This window comes from Alosa pseudoharengus, unplaced genomic scaffold (assembly GCF_046254945.1).
Source record: "Alosa pseudoharengus isolate Yale_2024_CS ecotype anadromous, Long Island Sound unplaced genomic scaffold, YU_APseudo_1.1 YU_APseudo_1.1_scf_17, whole genome shotgun sequence".
In the NCBI taxonomy this organism is placed as follows: Eukaryota; Metazoa; Chordata; class Actinopteri; order Clupeiformes; family Clupeidae; genus Alosa; species Alosa pseudoharengus.
Genome location: NW_027468640.1, coordinates 26587466 through 26609831, shown reverse-complemented (window position 1 = coordinate 26609831; position 22366 = coordinate 26587466). Strand labels below are relative to the sequence as shown.

General features: G+C 41.0%; 2 protein-coding genes across 2 annotated transcripts in view; one reads left to right on the top strand and one right to left on the bottom strand.

The window, feature by feature from the left end:
• col4a5 (collagen, type IV, alpha 5 (Alport syndrome)) overlaps positions 1–1506 on the bottom strand; it is a 50064-nt gene extending 48558 nt beyond the window's left edge. Inside the window, exon 1 of the mRNA XM_076289129.1 lies at positions 1247–1506. Within this exon, the coding sequence (XP_076145244.1) occupies positions 1247–1330 (84 nt within the window). The 5' untranslated portion in view covers positions 1331–1506. The remainder of the gene's footprint in view (positions 1–1246) is intronic.
• A 1021-nt stretch (positions 1507–2527) lies between these two features.
• col4a6 (collagen, type IV, alpha 6) overlaps positions 2528–22366 on the top strand; it is a 93198-nt gene continuing 73359 nt past the window's right edge. The window contains exons 1-3 of the mRNA XM_076289128.1: positions 2528–2573; positions 2736–2875; positions 3042–3087. Of these exons, the coding sequence (XP_076145243.1) occupies positions 2865–2875; positions 3042–3087 (57 nt within the window). The 5' untranslated portion in view covers positions 2528–2573; positions 2736–2864. The remainder of the gene's footprint in view (positions 2574–2735; positions 2876–3041; positions 3088–22366) is intronic.

The window sequence follows — 22366 nt, the reverse complement described above, 5'->3', positions numbered from 1 at the left end:
GGCTTTTTAATATCAGAGTAGTCATGAATATATGGCATATATGATTGTCTGGTACTCAGCTCATTCTTCATTTGTGACACTCTCACTTTTGGAGGCAGGGGCTGCCACACAAGTATATGTCCATTCATGTGTGAGAGAATGTGAGAGATAAGTTTGCCAGCAATGCGTCCTTATGTGGTCAGTCACTGATGCCCTATAGAATTGTGTGGAAGGGCCCATGTTCATCCCACACATTTTGCATCAGTGTTCCATCTAGAGTAGGCAGAGTTCAGCTTACACAAATCCTTGAGGAATTTAACCATGTGTCTTATCAATAACATTCAGTTAAGCCATTCATTTTAGGCAACTATCAGCATATTATCAGCATACTAGCAAGCACTTGACAATTAAAAGCCTATCAAGGACATCCGTCAGTAATTGGCTATAATGTACATGGGCTAATTGCATTATATGCTGTATCCATCTTTTACTTTACACCTGTGTCCACGTGTTTTTTTATTTATATATATATATATTCATTATTTATGTTTCTCGTGTTGGTCTGACCCTTTTGCCGCCAGCTCCCGGTGGTTTTAAGTGATGTAGTCAATGCGATTGCTGGGAGAAATATTTGAGATGAAACATTTACACACTCTGTGGATTATCAACAAAAAGATCTTAACGGGGCGAACTGATAGGATGGGAAATAGTTGATATGTGGTTCCATTCTAAAGATGTGATAGGCATTAGTATTCAGTTCATTATCCATTATGTGGTGCCAAAACATTAGAAAATGTCACTAATACTTTGTAACAAATGTCTGCAACAAATCTTTTAAAAGAGGACAGTCGACATGTTACTACAAGTCGTCCCATATAGTTCAGACTTTGAAAAAATGTGATGCGCGCAGGGCTTGTGCCTTCACAACCAAAGTTTGACCAAGAAGCGCGCATAGGCTACTCGCAAACACATGGATCAATAATGTATTTTGTTTTTAGATTATAATTCATAAGCCTAAAGTGTTAAACATGCACATAGTTAACTTACTTTAGGAAACTCTTAAACAAGTGCAAACAAATAATTCCAGGCATTCGTTCACTGAACAACCTGCAGACAAAGTTGGAGTCCTACAAAAACCGCATAGCCTCCCTTATTTCCCGAAACAAACGTGAAGAATGGCTCCTCACTTGCTAGCAGAAAAGCTTGTCGACCAGACAGTAAAAGATTAATCGGCATAAAACATGTGCATATATGTTTTTGTACTCACCGCTGATTCTGATTCCTGAACCCACAAGCAAATGAACAGCAGACCTACAGCGAGGATTTGGAGATTCTTAAAGCTTCTTCTCATTTTCACTGAAGAATCCGCCTGCTTAACACTGATAAGTGTAACTATGAGCACATGTATAACTTGTCATATTCTTCTTGACCTTAAGAATGAATTGAAAATTTTCTAAATGCAGTCTATAGACGGATTCTCCAAGCTGTCCAACGCTGGGACCGCTCACTTCTGCAACCTTAACTAACTTTTTCTGTCTCGATTTAACCTGCTGCCTGAACTACTTTGTATTCATCCGCCTCTGGGTGGGATAGTCCCACAAGTGAACTGCCTCGTGCATTCTTTCGAACGTAGTTTGATTTAATCTCACTAGCGTATGTAGGGTACTGACATTTCATTGCATTTATTATAAGGTTGGACATTTGGATTAAGAGTGTATGTAGGGTACTGACATTTCATTGCATTTATTATAAGGTTGGACATTTGGATTAAGTATAATAGTTTACTGTTGCTGTTGAACATTTTTAATCAAGATAGCCTTCATGAACAGTGGGCCCATCAGCGCTGTTTGCAGTCGGCAGGTGAAACTCTTCACTTATACCCAGCCTACTTATATTTAATCAACCTTGAAAGGCATAAATAGATATATGAGCACTAATATAGAGAGAGACCATTATTTATAGGCTGGGCTTTCCCCAGTGTTGCAATTTCAGCTCAACCTAACTAAAATGGAAAACTAGTCAACGTCTTATCTAAAATATGTTCCAATTATGCCAGCTTAGACCTATCAAGACGTTACGTTTACGTTGCTACACCTTAAAAACCTAATGCATAAAGCTTGGCCAATGCTATTGATAGGAAAGCCAAGGGAAATTGCCAACTGACTGTTGCACCATCATCATCATCAAAATTATTATTATTATTAGGCCTATTATTATTATTATTATTATTATTGTGTCTGTAAATATGTAGGCTATTGGCTATTAAGTCTACAATAACACAAAGAGTTTTAGCCGTGACCTAATACAGACACAATGAAGCCAATAGTCGAGGCTTATGCCCAGCTAATAAAAAAAAAAGGATTTAGAATGTGTAATAATATGTGGGAGCCCATGTAGGAGACAACTGAAAAAGTAACGAGTCGCGATTTATGTAGCTGAAGTCCTGCCTGGTCTAGCTTTTTGTTGTGGAGGAATCAGACGTGTGTGATTGACATACAATAGTCCCGCCCCTTGTCCTCTCAAGCACTGCAAACTTGTTGCGGTGCGTGGAATTGAGTCGGACAGGGGGAGAAAGATTTCTCCACTGAAGTTTCGTGAGTTCAACTCTTTCTTGTTCATTTGGCGTAAATTCGCCCATCAATAATTGATTTTGGGCGACAGAAAGATAACATTCAATAATTGCACTGATAATCTTATCTTTTGTAAACTGTGTTTTTTCCACCTTCCATGTCTTATATGTCCTTGTTTTACGTTAGTGCCGAAGTGGATGAAGCGCTTTTTGAATTCTTCAATGAGTACGGTTGAGATACTTTGCAGAGTCCTATCCTGAACACGGGGAAGCGTAGCAGATCAATCTACCTGTGTTTCCATCAACGTCGTGGAAAATGAAGCTCTGGTAGGTTTCAAAAGTCCTTATATGTGTCTTGTTAAATATTGTGGGCTTCTAATGCTTTGCAATAATATCTTGCTCGTAGTGTGGCTTAGGCTACGCCGTGAATGTATTTTTGGTAGCCTACTTGAGAAAGAAGTGGACATTGACGGGCTGTTTATTTCATTTTCAGGATTTGCGTGCTCAATCTAATCTTGGCAGTGAAGTCAATACAAGGGGTAAGTGTGATATGGTATCTTCTATAAACTGTAGCCTACGAACTCTGAAATCGCGTGGCGGGATGCGCTCTTTTGGTCTGCTTTACCGTTTTAAACCTTGCAATGAAGTTAAAACTCGGTAGTTCATGTTTTATTGTGTAATAGGCCTACTGACATTTCGCGAAAGGTTCACTGGTATGCGTCCGGGAGTTGACATGATTTTTAATTCATACAAGTCAAAAACATTGCACATGCTAGGTAGTGGAACGTTTCAGTGAAACTCAGCTCGTCTTTTTTTACCAGTTAAAATGCACAGGTACTAGCCATAGCTCAATAGACTTACTGGACTGTGTTAACAAGAGCTGCAATCAGAACAGTGAAGATTATTAGAAGATTATTCATTCATTTGTGTGTGCTTAGACCAACCATGTAGTATTTTGCATGCTTTTGAAGACTAGTTTAGGCTATTTGTTTGAATGTATTAGCACTAAAATGTGACAATAACAATAGAGTTATGTAGGCTAGTCTAATTAGTTTTAGTTTTTAATGCCAATGCTTATTTTAGAGACCTCACCCATTGTGAAAAATTAATAGCCTAAAAGTGCACCCCTAAATGAAGACACTTTTTGGGAATAATGCCTAAATATTTGGTTTGTTGTTAGTAGAAATATTTTTGTTTATTATTGGTTGAATTACATCACAAATTATATCACTTGATCACATGATTTACATAGAAGATGCATGGATACATGTACATGCACAGAGAGTTGTGTTTGTGTGTGTGTGTGTGCGCGCGCGCGTGAGTGCGTGCCTGCTTATGCATGTGCGCCTATGTGTATGTGTGTGGTGGGGGGAGTGGACTCTCATGCACCAAAAGAGTTTTGGTGCATTGGTCATCTGATCAAATTTTGCATGCAATGATGAGTTTGGACTTAGCTTAGTTTTGACACTGCTAATATATCCATTGTAGCAATGGTCATTGTACCTTAAATTACGTGTTATTATTTGGGTTATTATTCAGGACTTTTCATAATCTTCAGATATTCTGCTATTGGAACATACTTTAGGTTCATGCAAACATAAATCTTGTGGGCTACTTCAAGTTAGCAAGAGGAAAATAAAACATTTGGCCTTGGCATAACTGCCACAAAGAACTGTATTTCTTGAAATGGCTACATTTGCAGTGGAGTTATGGTTATCTTCAAGGTCATCTACAGATAAGGAAGGTAAAAAGAGAAAAAATCATCGGATATTCACCATGGGATCCTGTTAGAGATCTGATTAACAATTTTTATTTTTGTTAGGGAGACATTATGGAAACATCCACTTCAAACTCTTGGCACCTTAGTGATATGTGGGAATCTGATAGGAACCATGTCTAGGAAACCATTAGAGACGACAGGCAAATATGTAAGAACAGACCTAAGCATTGTACTGAATAATGTGTTAACTTGGTGTTGGTGTGATAGTTTCTCACAATAGTAGAGTCAGACCTACTTTTGTAATAACAATTTGAAACAGATGAGGGAGCAACTTCTGTAATTGAGTTAGGTGCAGCAGCACAAGTTTTGATGCCTTCAGATACCAAGTGGAACATGAAGATTTTTTCTCCATGTCTATATAGCGCACTGAAAGGAAGAAAAAAAACCTGCACCATATTTTAAAGCTACAGTGTAAATATATTGTCATATTGTCATCGTACAGTAGATTTAAGCACACACTTTTATTTACAATGTAGTTTTACAGTATGTTACACAGTAACTTTCTGTAGTATGTCACACAATGACTACCTGTAAAAATTTGACTGGATTATGACTGGTCGTAGAAATATCACTTTGTGAGATTTGTATAGAATCCATAGAATCTGTTCTAAGTCTGCATGCTGTCTTAAATGAGCCCAATGTGGGTGACTGAGAGGATGCTAATTAGGATGCTAATTCTGTTTGTTAACATGGATAATGTTGCAAGATGATATACACAAATATGAATATATAGATCAGTGTTTCTCACAGAATTGGGAACATGGGGGCCGGGGGTGGGGGGGGGGTGGGGTTGAACAAATCTGTGCAGCGTGGTTATGATGCCAACAACAATTGTTAATGTTTTCTTATGTTATCATTGTGTGGTGGTCAGTGTTGATATTGTGGTGGGCCGCCACAAATATGTCAATGTACAGGAAACACTGGACATATAACATATAACATATAGACATGAGTAACAAGTGGGTGAGTAACAGGCCAGTTTTATGTCATCACAGTGTGCTCTGTTTCGAACGGTTTCCAGTTGACAGACCTATTGTGATATGCAGCACTAAACCATATCAAGGAGAAATTAATTATTTTATTTTGTCTTAAGATAACACTTCATTTTATCAACTTGAAAAGTGACACTGAAAAGCATGTGCCCCTTAATAACAGCTTTAAGCGCATGTGCTGTTTTCAGATCGATTAATATATTCCAGATAATTCCGGCATGTTTGTACGACGTACAATATGTGACAGCTTTGCATTTCAACTATTTGAACCACCCACCTAAACTAACAGCCAAAGAGCACTGATTGTTTGCTTGTTATGAATCACAGGTGATAAAACTCTTACCTCTCTCTCTCTCTCTCTGTCTCTCTCTCTCTCTACGAATATGGGCGTGTTTGCATGTGATATATGTGATTCAAGTGCAACAGAGAACAGGATGTTAGCCCATATCAGAGCAGTGCATCATTTATCAGTGAGACCAGATGGGCTGTCAGGTCAGGTGTTTCAGGCATGGGCCTCTCTGTGGCTCATTAGACACTAGTTCATCTCAGCGCCCATAAGTGACCCCTAGAGGGGAAGTTTTTTTTTTTCATTGTATTGTTCGCATTTCAATCGTCTTATCTCTGAAATACTGCTCCCCCATTCATGCTCCTCTGGCATTCCTTCCTTCACTGCTTGGCAGAACATGTTGGGAGTTTTACCTTGCTGCAGGTGTCACTTTCTGGAACATTCCTTCAGTTAAAGTGAGGCAACTAATGGCTGTTTGATTTGTGGTCCTCCCTTCCCTGCCTGAATCTGCATAGCTCCAGGCAGTGGAATCAAATAAGAGCCTGCCATACGCCTCTCTCTGTGGAGGCAGGCAGGAGACTTCCACTGAAAGTAGTCCCAGCTAGAAAGGTTGTAGGTTGGAAAGGATTTATCATGTGTTTGTTAATGGTTTGGTGGAATTTGTCCAGAAAATTAGCAAAAAATTGTCATAACAGTATACAACTAGTAGTGAAATAAAACCGATAAAAGAATAATAATAGTCATTCATAATGATTGAATTAAATAATAAAATAAGCTGAATAAGTATAGTTTATATATTAAAATGGGGCAGTGTAGATATGCTTCTACTGATATCAAAGGCAGTGTTGGGAGTAATGCGTTACAAAGTAACGCGTTACTGTAATTCCACTACTTTTAGTGGTAACGAGCATGTAACGAAGTATTTTTGTAAATCCAGTAACGCAATTACAATTACTGAAATTTCAAAGAGTTCGTTACTTGCGTTACTCTGTTGATCTTGAATGAACGACTGCAGACAAGATGCACATTTGCTGCTTTGTCTCCCGACCTTAGCTGTGTTTCCAGCGATTGTGTTTCATGTTTAGATTGCAGATGCATTCTTTAGGCTACAGTTAATAGGAGCCTCCTCACATTCCTCCTTATTTCGGATTTATGCTAAAACACACAAGAGTGCATTACGCTACAATTTAAATGGGCATCTTAAAAGCCTTTTCCCTTTCGTTTCCATCTCGTAAGCTCCACTACAGTAAAAGCGCATTGTTGTTTATCTCCGCTCTTTTTCGCCTATTGCGCAAAAGCCTGGTTATATCAATTTCTCATTCTTACAACATAGCCACGCCACAACACACATAGGCTACGGTAGCCTATATATAGCCTTGGCACAAGCAAGCACACGTTTAACTCGAGAGGAAAATGCAGATTTCACTTACCAGATAAAGAAACCTCCAAATAGCCTACCGTACATAACAGTGACTTGAGTTATTTGCACAGTAGGCTATGTTTACATCGGAATTGACGTCCATGGTGTTATGGATTCATTTGTCTGCGACGGAACATGCAACTTCTCTCTGGAACACCTTATCAGATGAAGAGTAACCTTCTGCATAGTGCGCGACAATCCCAAACTCTCGGATGCATTAAAACTTATTTCGGTAGGTCAGCACTTGTGCAGCGAAGGCTTTTCCCAAACTGGTGGTGCTTAAAATGCTATATAATACAACTGTGTTCAAAGCAGGATGACGATAACCTAAGGTAATGTGTGTGTGAGCAGACAATAACTGCTTTGAAAATAGGCCATTTAACATTGTTTCACATTACATCCCATTGAACAAATTCCATGTAGCCTACAGAAGGATTGCAATAATAATGATAATAATAACTTATTACTATATTGCAGAATTCAGTGTCAGTGCACCACCATGCATACTAGTAGAAGGCAAGCAGTAGGCAGTGTACTGTACATATCTATCAAACTACCTAGATGGTGAGGGTGGCGCAAAACAAGGTCAGGGAGGCCATGCATTGTAGAATGTTTTGTGGTCGGAAAAAGTTTAAGAACTCATACACAAGGCTATTGATTTGAAGGGCCGTTGAAACTACAATAAATAGGTCCAAAAATTAGGTTTATTGTGTGTGTGACTGTTCAGTACTGTTCATATTGACATTTTAAAAGCAGACTTAAAAGTAACTCAAAAGTTACTTTCTCTAGTAACTAATTACTTTTGATATACAGTAATTGGTAACGTAATTGAATTACTTTTGAAAGAAGTAACTAGTAACTGTAACTAATTACTAATTTTCAGTAACTTGCCCAACACTGATCAAAGGACAACAGTTGGAACAACCACATCAATTAAGTCCTGAGTTTTCATTTAAGTGGCAGGCATGTATGGTTGAGGAGTCTAATGTCCTGGGAAATAACTCTTCCTTAGACTCTCAGTTTTGGCCATCAAATTACAGAACTGCTTGCCTGGTTTCAGTAAACTGAACAGGCAGTTACTAGCGGGTGGGTGGAGTCCTTTAGAATTTGAATTAATTAACTTACCCTCATCATCTCACCTTGAAGTTGTAAACCAAGAGGATGTATTATCCCTTTCTGTCTTATTTTTATTCTGGAATAAGAACTCACAACTTTTCTTCTTCTTACAAGTCTGAACCTCATGCTGTGAGACAGTCTGTGTGTGGTGGCATTTGTTTGTTTTTTCTTTCGCTCTGTTTGTGTCTCCATGCATGCACACTTATCGGCCCTTATCACCATTTCATTCTAAACCTGACCAAAAGTCTGATTTCAGTCTTGAATCAGCATTCAACGTGCCAGAACACTCCAGTCTTAAGTGGAGCAAACACCCACAGCGCACCTTGTGGATTTCCAGTCTCCCGGGACATCAGACATGCTTAAACGTTAAACGTATTGTGCGAAAGGCGTTTTTTGATTCCTACTATGAAACAGTGCCAACTGGATTGATGCTTGAGGGGAGAAAAAGCAGACAAAGGACGAAATTATTAAAAGGTAAACATCAGACATGTCTGATCAGAGTTCTGGAACAGTAGCACTGAAGAAGCTGCTCGTCCTCCTACCACGGCATGGACCTTGTCCTGACAGGCATCACATCCACAAATGATTTCAGTTTTTGTGGGTGCACAGAAACATGTCAGTAAGCAGTCTTGCTTAACCTGAAGATACTGGAACATTGGGGTTTTCAATGAGCATTTAAAGTTTTCAATGAGCTCTCTGGCTTCGACCAGTCACTGGACCATCCTTCCTCAGATCATCAGATCATTCTTCCTAAGATCATCAGATCATTCTTCCTAAGATCATCAGATCATTCTTCCTCAGATCAAGTGTTCAGATCATTCTTCCTAAGATCATCATATTCATCATACTGTCTGCACTCTGTTTAAATTACTCTTATTTAAAGCACACTTAGCTAATTGTTGGAGACTATTCTGTTTTCTGAAAATGTTTGAAACATTTGAAAATGCTGTCAGCCCCGTATTCAGTTGAAAACTCTGGCTTATGGCTCTGGGTTTTCCCATGTTTCCTTCCTGATTGGACGTTGGCAGTCTGATGTTTCTTGACTCTCTAGGAATCACTTTGACTTCCACTACTAGCCTGACAGCAATGAATGCAATATGAAGACCAAAATACAAACTTTACTAGCCTTGCTGTCTTTGGTAGCTTCTGTGATGCAGTTAAATTCTGCATTTTGCAATGCTGATAATTGCATGAATGGTCATGTGATCTGTGCAAATGGTCATGTGATCTGTGCAAAATGTTCATGTTTCAAGTGTCCCCCATGTCTATAGGTGTCCTCTGCGGACAAGATTAGGGAATTACAAATGTGAATGTGGACGAAAAGTGAATTTCAAAAGCAAACATTTTAAAACGAAAACGGAATAGAGAGGATGTAGCCTCAGTCAGTCCCACTCCTCTCTGTGTCACCATACTGTCTGAGCACTGGAACTGACCATTCTATGGGTGCATGTTACATATCTAATCAGACCAGAACCTAGATGATTTGAATGACTTGACCAGTGTTGTTAAAGAAGGATTTCAAATCTCCAGCGTGTGTGTGGGTATTGGGCATTTTATTTGACTGTCTCAGGTACACTGTCTGTTTTTAGTTGTTGTCAGAGTACATTTGACAGACGGCAAACATGAGTTGGTGTGTTTTTGTCTGAGGCATGTTTGGCAGTAAACATGATTTTCTGTAACAGTAGAACTCTTAGAACACACTTATTGTGCTATGCTAGCCTGGAATGCTTGCTGTCATACACCCAGGACGGTTTTGAGAAGTCTGCATGGCAGAGGTAAACCTCAGGTCATGGGCCGATACAAAAGGACTGCAAGAATGAATAGGAGACAGAGGCTTAACATTCTTTTCCCTTTGTGGGTTTGTTTATCACACTTTGTCTTCACTGAAGGAGATGGGGGAAAGTGAGGCCAATGGTGGCTAAGTCAGAAGGAGAAGAAAAGGAGGAGAGAGGTTAAAGTTGAAGAAAGGAGAGAAAAAAAATGTGATCATAGGGAAAGGAGGACACCTGAAGGGAAATAAGTGAAGACAAGAGACTGAGGAGAGAGGGAAAAGGTGCGAGCTGGGCGAGTTGGAGAAAGAAACACACAAGGGCTTTCAGAGGGTCTCGCTTGAGGCAAAGTGAAGTGCCCCCCCCCCCCCAGACCCTTGGATAGGGCCTACTGCGCAACAGAGCCTTCTTCATGTCTGTTATGGCGTGCCTAGTCTTTCTGGCTCTTCATATCACCTCAAGCTGCCCATCAAGCTGTTAGCACTTTTACCTCTCAACAGGATTAGTGTTTAGTCCCAGTTTTGCCCTTGACATGCTGTCAAGTATAAATTTAGCAGTAAAACCTTAAATTTTACCTTGACATACATTTGTGTGAATGGCTCTTACTTTTCTTGTGTTAGCTGTATAGATAAGAATTAGTTATAAGCCTAGGTCATGGACAGGAATGCCCGGCAGAAATAACACCTTTATACACTGTATACACACACACACACAAACACACACACACACACACACACACACACACACACACACATATAAATAACACTGGAAATATTTATGACACAGATAGAATGATTTTCACTTCGACGGCCGAAGTCATCTTTCTTCCTTACCTCATTGTGTTTATGTGTGCCGCCTGATGGTAATTTTGATACCACAGATTTAATAGAGACCCAGTCAGACCAATAGTATGAAAAATCAGGAACAGAGTTTATTTACAATGATGCGCATCAAGGGAGAGACAGCATGACTTCACCTAAAGATCCATCAGCTGCTCCCTTAAGTATCCTTCCAGGCTGACGGGAGATGGCGTTGGTCATCCCATCTCACGTGGACTACACTGAATCAGACCCTGATTAGTGGCAGCCTGGCAATCCGGAGCAGATAGCTACTGACGCAGCCATGCAGAACAGTGAAACACTGCAAAGTCATAATATTCCTGCTTATCTCTAAACACAGTCACACAGAGATATACACAGGGACAGTACAGATATCATACAGTCATTACATAGGATCATACTTTTAGCATCAAAGTGACCTACTAATGAGAAATGCAGAACATTAAACCACATATTGGAATATTGGACATAATGCAGAACATTAAACCATATATTGGAATATTGGACATAATGTTCTATTCCACTTTCTCTCACGCCCTATCATTGATAACCTCTCTGGTTTTCCGCGCTTACCTCACACCTCTGACCATGTTTTTTCCGTTCTTCCATTTTATTATGGTTACGTCATCTCATGGCTTTCCACTTTGATACATTATCAAATATCATGTTGACTGGTGTTCAACCATTTTATTGATGAATCAAACAGTATACTGAGTATTAGACAACCTCTTAGTGCCTTTTCAGAATGTTATCTGGCGTTAATGAAGAGAACATAGGTAGACCCAACAACATATAAAGTTGAGGGAGTTAAATTCCATTGGTTGACCGTTACTTCTGCTTACAGCTCAATAACGTACCTGTATTTCATACTGTAGAGTGGCCCATTCGCCAACCTAGTGGCCTCAGTGCTTGTCTTTTTTTTTCTACATAAAAAAACAAGAAACAAAATGTCAGCTATAAAGATTGAATTGCAAGTCTACACTCGTGTGGCAACATGTGTATATAAGTGTGCCTTCAGGTGTGTGTGTGTTTTTCCATGAGCGTGTATGTGCAAAACCCATATGTTTGCATATGTCCAGTCTACCTTACTGTGTCAGAGGGGCTTTGCCATGATAAATGAGGCTATAGCCCATGCGAATGATAAGATGTCACTGAAAGAATCCTAACGGTTGACAGGATTTCAGAGCATGGCTCCTGGTAGTTTGTTATATGTTAGCTTAGGGGCAAAACACCTGCAGGTTCATTATCGGAATGCTTCACCTTTACAGTGTAGTATTGATTGGTTTAAAGCAGCATTATGGGATGTTTGAACTAACGCTAGCAAGCTAATGCAAAAACGCCACCACCAGCTCAGTAAAATCTTCCTAACATGCCTTTTCCTCACAATCACAGTGTTACTTTACTGCCAAAACTATTATTTATTCCCTCCTACCACTGATTACTATTGATAACCATGGAGTATAAGTATATAGTATATATACTCTTTTGATGAAAAAGGGAGGGAAAATTGGTCTCTGCATTTATCCCAATCCGTGAATGGGTGAAAGACACTCCTGCTACAGCGGCGCTCGGGGAGCAGTAAGGGGGTTAGGTGCCTTGCTCAAGGGCACTTGAGCCATTCCTACTGGTCGGGGTTAGAACCGGCAACCCTCCGGTTATAAGTCCGAAGCGCTAACCAGTAGGCCACGGCTGCCCCCCGTGCCTCCCAAGCTATAGCTCATACATCAGATTCTCTTAATTTCTTTCCTCTACATTCCTATTTGTTGTGTTTTGTTGTTGCATCATGTGTTAGATTCCAATTCTTGTCTTTCAGTCTATTGGTACGCTAGGTCATATTGTCTTGACTGGTGTTCCACAGTATCTCTGCAGTAAATCAGGTCAGGTCTGTGATATGCCACTGGCTTACCTCATTGGCTTACCTCATTGGCTTACCTCAGCTTTGTTTTAGGCAATACTCAAGGTTTCCAGGTGGCTTTGTTTGGGTGTGAACTCTGGGCAGAGATAGAGGTGGGGCACATGTGCTTGGCTTATCGTCTGGATGTGTTTCCATCACATCCATGATAATTACAATCATTATGTCAATGTCACATCAAGCACCCACTTGTTCCTACAGGCCATAGCCAAGGAGTGCGGCGGCAAAACTGTGTAAAAGGAATGACTGTTATTTCCATTTTCAGTGTTGCTAGAAATATCCTTCTCTCCATTTTTTGTCTTCATCTGAAGAAACTATATGTCTTCGGTTGCTTTGAGTAGTTAGTTGCGTTAATTGGCCATTTTGTAAAAAGGTGCAAAGTTAACAGTAATGATGCAAAAAAGATAGATCCAAGTCACTCTTCTTCAACTTAAAAAAGCTTTTATTTATAGACTAGTTCATATTTGAGCAGATCAGCCAACATGGCCGTCATCAATAGCTTTAAAATCAGAAGCATTAAACATAATGTGTGAGTGAATTACAATGCCAAATTTCCAAACTGCAAGAACAATAAAGGCATTTTATTGTGGTAATTTTTGAATGTTTCACTTGGAATTTAAATCAGTCCAAGACTGTTGGACATGTGCAGACATTAAACATGGGGTGGAAGCATCCTGCCTTTGATGTTGATGAGACATCTTGATATTGTACTTGGTGAAATATTTAATGGAAGCCCAATTTTGAATCCACGAATAATGCTGTAATTATCTACTGAATCATCAGACAATGTTGAAAGCCACAGCTGGCTGTGAATCACCTATCTGATAAACTATTATGTTGTAAAAGGAAAAGCACCGCTGGTATGGTGGCTAAATTTCATTTAGTGCTCAGTTGTCTCAATTCAATTACTCACATTTCATTTTCATAATAGTATGGACAAATGTAAACATTTTAGTCATTGGCTACCTACATTTGCAGTCCATATCAATCGTTCTTTTTTGTAACCTTGCACAGATTGTGAGATCCCAAGCTCCAAAATTCAACTGTAGCAGTTTTTTTTTTTTTTCCCCATTCATCTGCATATGTTCTCCGTTAATTGCACTTTTCTTGGTAATGGTCTCAACATAGAATTAATCTTATTTTTTGCATACATATTTGCATTTCCAGTGTGTCAGTGGGGCTTTTCCATACATAATGCATTACGTGAGGGTGATTAAATGTTACTGAAGGAATCCTAGAGGTATGCGGGACTGCAGAACATGGCTCTTGGCACATTCCTATTGGAATGCTAAATGAAAGGTGTTGTTCACTTTCCCTCTCAGTGGCAAACCCTACAGGCACATATTAGCCCCCTTAAGTCTCTGCATCTGTGACACAGACAGGTTTCAGCTCAGCCCCTTCCCTGCAGCATGCCAGCTGAACCTTTCTCTGCAACCCCCATAACATTAAATCCCTTCCCCACTGCTCGACGAGGTCATTCAGGTCACCCCTCTCCCAACGCTTATGTTCCTTATCAAGTCGACCATACCTGACCATCTGTACACGGCCCATCCTCGCTATCCCGTTAGCCCACTTGTCTAGCTAAAGCATTGCGAATACCGGCACCGACATGAGTGCGGCGCAATCCGCTTTCGACATTCGATTGCTTCAACAACATTATTCTCAATACAACCCCGCATACCAGGGCAGGTGGCTGCAGAGTTCCGACGCTGGTGTGTGGGGTTGTATTGAGAATAATGGGGTCAAAGCAATCGAATGTCGAAAGCGGAGTGCAACACACTAGTGTCGACGCCTGTGTCCACAGCACCTGACAGTCAGCTGAACTGCACCCGATCTCTGCCCTGTCAATCACTGGGCCCCACAAACACGCATACCTGCCCTGGCGGTTACCTCTACCTGTTCCCTCATGCAGTCTTACTAGCTGAATTCTGATCTCAGCTCTCCCGCAGCACTGCAGTCATAAATATCACAGTTGTCAGAGTTGTCCCTACAGTGGGCTGACCACAAGGAAGGAAACTGATGTGTGTAAATTAGTGCTGTGCAAAGAAGTGCAGTGCATGTCAAATTTGATTGAGGCAGTTTATTATGCCTGACATTCTTTTAAAAGCGTGAGAGACAGAAAGATTGACAGTGGATGAGTTCAGGTGTTTCTCACTATCTTCTTGGCATTTGGTACAGATAACACTTGACCAGCCATTCGTTTATAACCTAGATAGATAGATAGATAGATAGATAGATAGATAGATAGATACTTTATTGATCCCTAGGGGAAATTCAAGGCTATAGACAACCTATAGACAACTAAGGCTTCCTTTTTCTGCCAACGTATTTTACAGGCAGTGTTAAATAATTTCCCTTCTCTTCTGCTTGAAGTGCTTGTCAGTTGATTTGTCTGTGTGGTCAGTGAGGCTAGGTTCAAATGTGGGTGACCTCACAGGAAGATGTGTAGACAAATCAGTGCACAGATGTTCTGCAAAAGTCACAAGTCACATCTGTTGACTGAGGAATGAGAAGGAGGGATGAGAAAATTCCATAAGAATGAAAAAGAGAAAGAGAGCTTTTCTGTCACGTCATTGTCCCTGCCAGTTGATAAAAACTAAGGGGGACAAAGAGGTATTAGCCGCCTGTGCTTACAGCTGTGTGGTCTTCTCCCCATTGTCCTTCTTGCTAAGTTCACTGAATGAATCCAATCCTTCTTCATGGCAGTGGATTTGCCGGATCTTGTATTCAGGAAGAAAGCACTGGAACACTAACTGCAGTCAGTCCCTGCTCACACATCCATGCAAGTGTGAGGTGGAAAGGATGTGTTGGTGGCCCTACATCTGGCTTGTGTGTTTATGTCTGCGAATTGTCATGTCTGTCCGGCAACCACCCCATTGTCCTATAAACTAGTGCCTCTCTTATAGTCTGTTTGGACGATTAGTCAGATGTTTGTAGAGATCTGTTTTACTGCTAAGCTTAGGGGTTTATAAACATAGCCCCTTTCATGATGTATTATATACGCAAGCAAGATATTTGAGAAACTGCAGCCTTTGTGTCCAGTCTCATCAAGGCTGTGATGGCCATCTATATCGTAAGAGAATTGGAGAACCTTACTTCCATTGCCATTTTGTTCCATCTGCATTCTAACTTCAATCTCCCAAAGTCAAAGATTTGAGATAGAGCAAGGGGTCAGGTCATGTGGCCGAATTCCGAACTGGGTCGGCTCGCCATCAGCGTTTGAGTCTTGACCCGACCCAGCAGTGAGGGTCAGATTCTTCTCATGAGCCACTGCACCTGTTCGGTTATATGTGTTGGTCAGCAGCTGTATAGGCTGAAAGTGAGAGAGAGAGACGTGATGGAACTCGTTAACTGTTGCTTTCCAATGAGTCCATTTTTTTCCCCAGTTACTTTTCTCCTCTCTTTCTTGGGTCTTATCTGTTCTCCCTCTTGCCTTGACTTGCTGAAATTCATGGCTAATGGAGTAGGCCAGGGGCAGGCCCGTTACACATTTGCCCGTGGTTAAAGATGAGAGAGAGATGACTGAGAGCCCCTGGGGAGGGGTGCCTGGTTAACTGTGTTAAATGATCCATTGTGTGACCACAGGAATGCACGGTTATCTGCCCCATCTTCTCCAAAAAGCTTGCTGCAGGGTGCGTCTATATGCCACAGTTCCAATGGTCCTGATGACACTCAGGGGCCTGTAACGACACTGCACACTCACCTTTAGTGTGTGATGGGTGTCCTGCCCAGTGGTGACCGTGAGGACACTCTGAAACTGCTGTCCATCCAGACCTGCAATATGACGAGGGAGGTGTTTCGCAGGACACTCAATCATACTCATTTCACATAGTTTGAACTAAAGACCGAATAGAAGCTTGTGCCTTTTGTGTCTATAATGACTTGTAAATGAGGCTGGTGTGTGTGTGTGTGTTTGTGTGTGTGTGTGTTTGTTGGGGGGGGGGGGGGGGGGGGGCGGGGGCGGGGGGTTACACTTCATACTTATCCTGGTGTTGAGTCCTAGCTTCCTTTGGTGATGAGTGAAAACCACTGGCATTGTGGTGCAACCTGCTGAAAGTCATTTCCTGTGGTTTTTACCTGAGGTTTGCTTTCCCCACCATTTGCCACAAGGCACACAATCCAACACACACACATTCACCAATGAAACTGTCATGACTTACGTGACTCAAATCTGTGGTCATGTATAGCCTACTCATAGGGGATTAGTGTTTCCTCCAAAGAGAAATTAACACAAATTTCAAGGTCATGTCTTACCTTAGTGGTTAGAAGTCATTCCATGTGTTCCATTTTCTATGCCAGAGGTTATAGATGAAACTAGCTACTCAGACAGCTTGAGTTCAGTTGCACTACCGAGGATTAACTTTGTATATGGACATCAAAAACATTATGTTTAAGTTATATTATAAGAAAAAATATGAGAATAATATTTATTATGAGACGGTGCAGTTGTTCCACTTATTCATTAGATTCAGTAGACTTTTGGTGGGCTGTGTGTCTGTAATACTTTACAATACAGGATTTACAGCATTTTTTTACAGCGTTTTCCATGGACAGAATTTTCCAAACATGTGGTTCCATCTGCCTTCTGTCTCCTTTCGCCTGGTGTGTGTGTGTGTGTGTGTGTGTGTGTGTATATAACACTTACGATCTTCTCTATATTTGGAAATAGGTTTAGATATAGGTAGAAACAATAGCCTCAGTGTGTATGCAATGCATGTGAGTTCATAAACACAATCACATGTAACACATGGCAGTCCCTGCTTAAGCACAGTAATCTTGTATAAGCTCATCTTTGACCTTTAACCTCTAACCTCTCCAGTGTAAGATTCTGTGTCTTATACATCACTCAGAGTGTATAGTACAGTGTCATCCAGTGTGTATACATCTGTTTCTTCACCGTCCAAGCAGAGCCCCCAGTAGTGTCTATTCAAAGATGTCTCCTTTGTTGTTAATGTCCTATGGACTCTTCCATGGATATACTGTATATTCATAGCTGGATGTTGACATATTTGCATGCATTTTATTCCAAATAATTTCCCCTAGCTTGAAAGGTATGGTGTTTAGTAAAATCTGATAACGATTGCCATAACACCTCACCTGTCAGACACAATATTATCCCCTTCTTAATCCATAACAAACAGACATGTGAAGTATTCAGGCTAATCAGGCTTCTATTATACACCCTCTCCGCCGCACTCCTCTACTCTTAAATGTCGCTCATCAGTCACTCTCTTCCTTTGCACAGCCGTGCGAGATTGCCGTGGCTTTCAAGTCTTGCCTTCACACTCCAGGACCAAGTTTTTTTCAGTGCAGAGTTAGTGCGGCGAAGGGAGCCACTGTTGGCAGAACGGCCGGGTGCTGAACATGACCTACTCTGACCCTTCACTCTGCCAGAAGCCTGGCATTTTTTAGAGGCGTGCATTGAGGCCACATCCTTCATACATTTCTCTCTCTCTCTCTCTCACTCTTGCTCTCTCGCTTTCTCTCTCACACACACACACACACACTCAAACACACACACACACACACACACACACACACACACACACACACACACACACACACACACACACACACACACACACACACTCTCTCACACACACACACGGAGACACACAGTCAAACCTGGAGGCCATGGAGACGCCGTGTGGATGTTTATTAATAGGAGAGTAACTTTGCTTACTATGCTGTCTGGCAAAGAGATGAATCAGTGTGCTCCCTGATCTCACAGGGGAGTGAGACAGATACAGAGACAGAGAGGCAGATACAGATTTCATGAGGCCTATTTTAATCACATAGACGCCAACATCACAAAGACCTGCTTGCTAAATTGAGGCAGATAGTTTTTTGTTTCAAGGGAAATTCCCACCCATGTTGATCAGTCGTCTGATATTCTTGTTAGGTTTCTCAGTCCACTGACCACCACACACATCTGTTATTGTTCTTGGACCTAAGAACATGAATATTCCTTCCCTGACTGATCCTCTGAAACGTGGTCACGTATTCCTATTCTGTATGAGGGTTTTACAAACCACACCATGTATACAAAGTCTATAAACTGACAGTATCAATAAGTGCATTAATAGAAATGGGGTCTTTCTCAGGATCCGGCCTGTGAGGTTCTAGTTCCTGTCCATACATGCACTGAGCTACAGTGGAAGGGGAGGGGAGCAGTGTGTGGTCTTGTTTTTGGCCATGTGGGATTTATCAAAGTTTTCGGGACGGCATCTGACGGCATTTGTGACGGCATCCAGCAGTGTTGTGGTGGTGGTGGGGGTGGGGGGACTCAGGGTATGGTGTGTGTGTGTGTGTGTGTGTGGGGGGGGGTTACTTGGCCTGGCTCAGGGCGGCTGGCTGACAGACAGCCGCGGAGTCTATGGGACGAGCGAGGAATGCTGGAGAGACAAAAGAGAGAGTGAGAGTCGGAACTGGTGGGGTTGTGCATCTGTAAGAAGGGTTTGGGGGGGGGGGCTATTGCAGGGTGAGGCATGTCAGTAAATGCCCAAATGTTTGTCTTTCTTAATTCATCCTGTCTCTCTTCTCCGGCTTGCCTTTCCTCCAAGATTTGTTGATTGACATGCCTAACACACAAGCAACGCATTCCTCCCAGTCACTGGCTTATGTATGTTTGTCAATTTAAAAGGCTACATGCTGGGACGTATACTGTATTTATTTCTCTCTAAATATTGACATAAGATGATTTTTTAAGGTGACATAATGCCTGCAGCAGTTTAGTGGATTTAAGGGGAGGGCACCCTGGAATCCTTGGATGTCTCCCAGAACCAGACTTAAGGGCCCGTCCACAAGACTTTAAATTGCACACCAATTCATTTGTTGTCCAAGCAAAGCTCCAAAGATAATAGATTTTCATGGGTTCGTTATCAGCTTTGTATATTGCATTTTTTATATGAACAAATCATTTTTTTGCCATTTCTTTAATAGAACAAAGTAAATGTGTTGTTTTGTGTGTTAAGACATTTTCCCCTGTTTCTCTTGTACACTTTTTGCCCGTACAACAAGCTGAATGCACTGAGAGCAAAACTGGAACGTTGACTTTCTGAACCCCCTCTACCCCCATGTCTTCCTATTTAAGTCCCAGCCAAGGCTCCACTTAGCATTAAACCTGTGCTTCCCCTCTCTAGTTCTCTTTCTCTTAGAGCACTCTCTTTCCCTCTCTCTCTCTCTCTCTCTCTTTCTCCCTCCCCCTCTCTCTCTAAATATTCCTGACTGAAATAGAATAATGTAAAGGGATATAACTCATTCACATAGCTTCTCACAGAACAAACTTCATTTTTTTCTCATTGTTCTCCATAATTGTCAGGCTAGCACTTGTCAAAGATTTGACGGTGAAAGACTTAAGGTGTTATAGTGTGTGGTCATCAATCAGGGGTGAGAAAGTTGGCTGTTGACACGAGTCTGTAACTAGAGTTAAGGCTGCTGGCCGTTAGCGTTGGTTAGTAACCGGCTAGTGCTGTTCTATTCCAGACATGTTACTCATCCTGACATTGAGATAAATATACACATTCACTTTATTTCAGGACTGCTATTTCCCATTAATGACTCTGAGTCGGAACCTGACAGGCTGCCAATGTGCCAGACCTCATCATGGCGTTTTATATAAGGACCAAAGGCCCTTCCACTATGACAACATAAACATATTTACTCATACAATTCTCATATCGCTTGGCAGGGTGTTTTGAGATATCCTGCCAAGATAGATTTAATCGCTTTGTTTTAAAAAAAAATAGTTATCAACATGTCTGAGCAGCGCAGAAAAACGATCCGTTATTGATCTTGACACTGACCCCATTTAGCATATAGACCTACAGTGTGCCTCTCTCTCTCTCTCTGTAGCAGGAAAGAGATGGATGATTGTTTAAGATGTCAGCCAGAAGAAAAAAGCAGAGATAAGTACACACACACAAAACAGGCAGACAGAAGAAGAAATGGGGGGAATTAAAATTGACATTTTTCCCCTTATGCACACACACGTCCACATGCCCACTCACGTTGACAGGGAGCTGAGTGACGAGGAGTTATTTGACGGTGGACTGCCATGCAGAGACTTGCAGGCCCAAGGGGGGCCTCATCATGGAGTCATTATCCCCTGCGTGCCTAAAACTCAGTGGGGCAAAGCGAGACCCCTTCCCCAACGACCACCATCACCCCTTCAAAACACACACCACCTCAACACACCGCTATCTGCACATCCAGAGCCCTCGAGACTCAACAACACGATGGACCGAAACCCAAACACTTTACAGTTTGATGGCTTTCAGCGACCCATCAATAGAATAGAATAGAATTGAACAGAATAGAATAGACTTTAATTGTCATTGTGCAGTAGTACCATGCAACAAAATTTGCTTGTGCATCCTCTAAAACAATGCTCACATTTGAATACACACACTCACATAATAATTTCAATAAAAAAATATGAAAACATTATAAATGTATCCAATCATAGCCATTTACCAATGTTTATCATATGTTGATCCATATAATGATCCATAGTGTATTTGCAAACAGGTAATGGCAATGCTATTCAACACTACTAGAAAAAACCTTGTATCAATTCATAAGTAATGTATCATTTAGTTATTTAGCATATAGTATAGCATTATATAGTACATACCATATACACTACCTTCCTCTTTAAGAGAGATCTGGCTCATTGATATTCTAATGCTCTAATATATATACCCTACCCTATCATCAAGATCACACTATGTCCACTTTGCTTTTTTTATTATTATTATTATTATTTTTATTATTATTATTATTAATAATAATATTAATATTTCATATAATTAGTTTGTCCACATGTTGGTGTTGTTATATTGGTTAGGCTTCCAATTGCATCTCTCCTATTAGAGTAAGATCTCCTTTGAGGCCATTTGAGATGTCATCTTGTGAAGCAGTGCACATTCTGAGATACACAGGGGTTCAAAAAAGGTAGATCCAAGGCACTCTTCTTCAAATCAAAAAAGCTTTATTTATAGGATAGTTAATATTTTAAATAGATAAAATCATGCCAGCATGTTTCGGTCAATATGTCCTTCATCAGGGCGGGGCATCGTCAGGTTCTGATTGATTGATCAGGTTGTGATGAATGACATGTTGACTGAAACATGTTGGAATGATTTTATCTGTTTAAATATGAACTAGCCTATAAATAAAGTTTTTTTTTAAATTTGAAGAAGAGTGGCTTTCATGGGTGTGTTCGGCCATTTGAGGAACGCCGTAGCCCTAGCCCTCCTTCTACCCGTCTTCAAACACAGGGGTTCCTTTAGCCAGGTCCTCAGAAGTGTTTGTAGTGGGTGTCTAATGGCAGCTAAGGGAGCTCTGTCCGTCCAGACTTCATGGGAGGAAATCAAAGGGGGGCTGAGAGATGGCAGAGTATTTTGATGAATGATGTTTTGGTATTTGGGATTCCAGTGGAACCCCCTCGGTGGCATTTATGTATGCTGTGTGCCCAGCTGAGGAGGCTAGCGTGGACTTATAACAACAAGCACACCCAGCTGCGGACGCAGCCTGTCTCAACAATTCCCAGCGCTCATTTTTTCTCTCTCTCTCTCTCTCTCCGGTTCACAAAACTGGCCTATTTTGCTGTGCATTTATGTTTATCTTTGTTAAATGAAAAGCAGTTTTCTCTGTTTTCTCCTTTCGAGACGAAATGCATCAAAATCCCTGTAGAAACATGT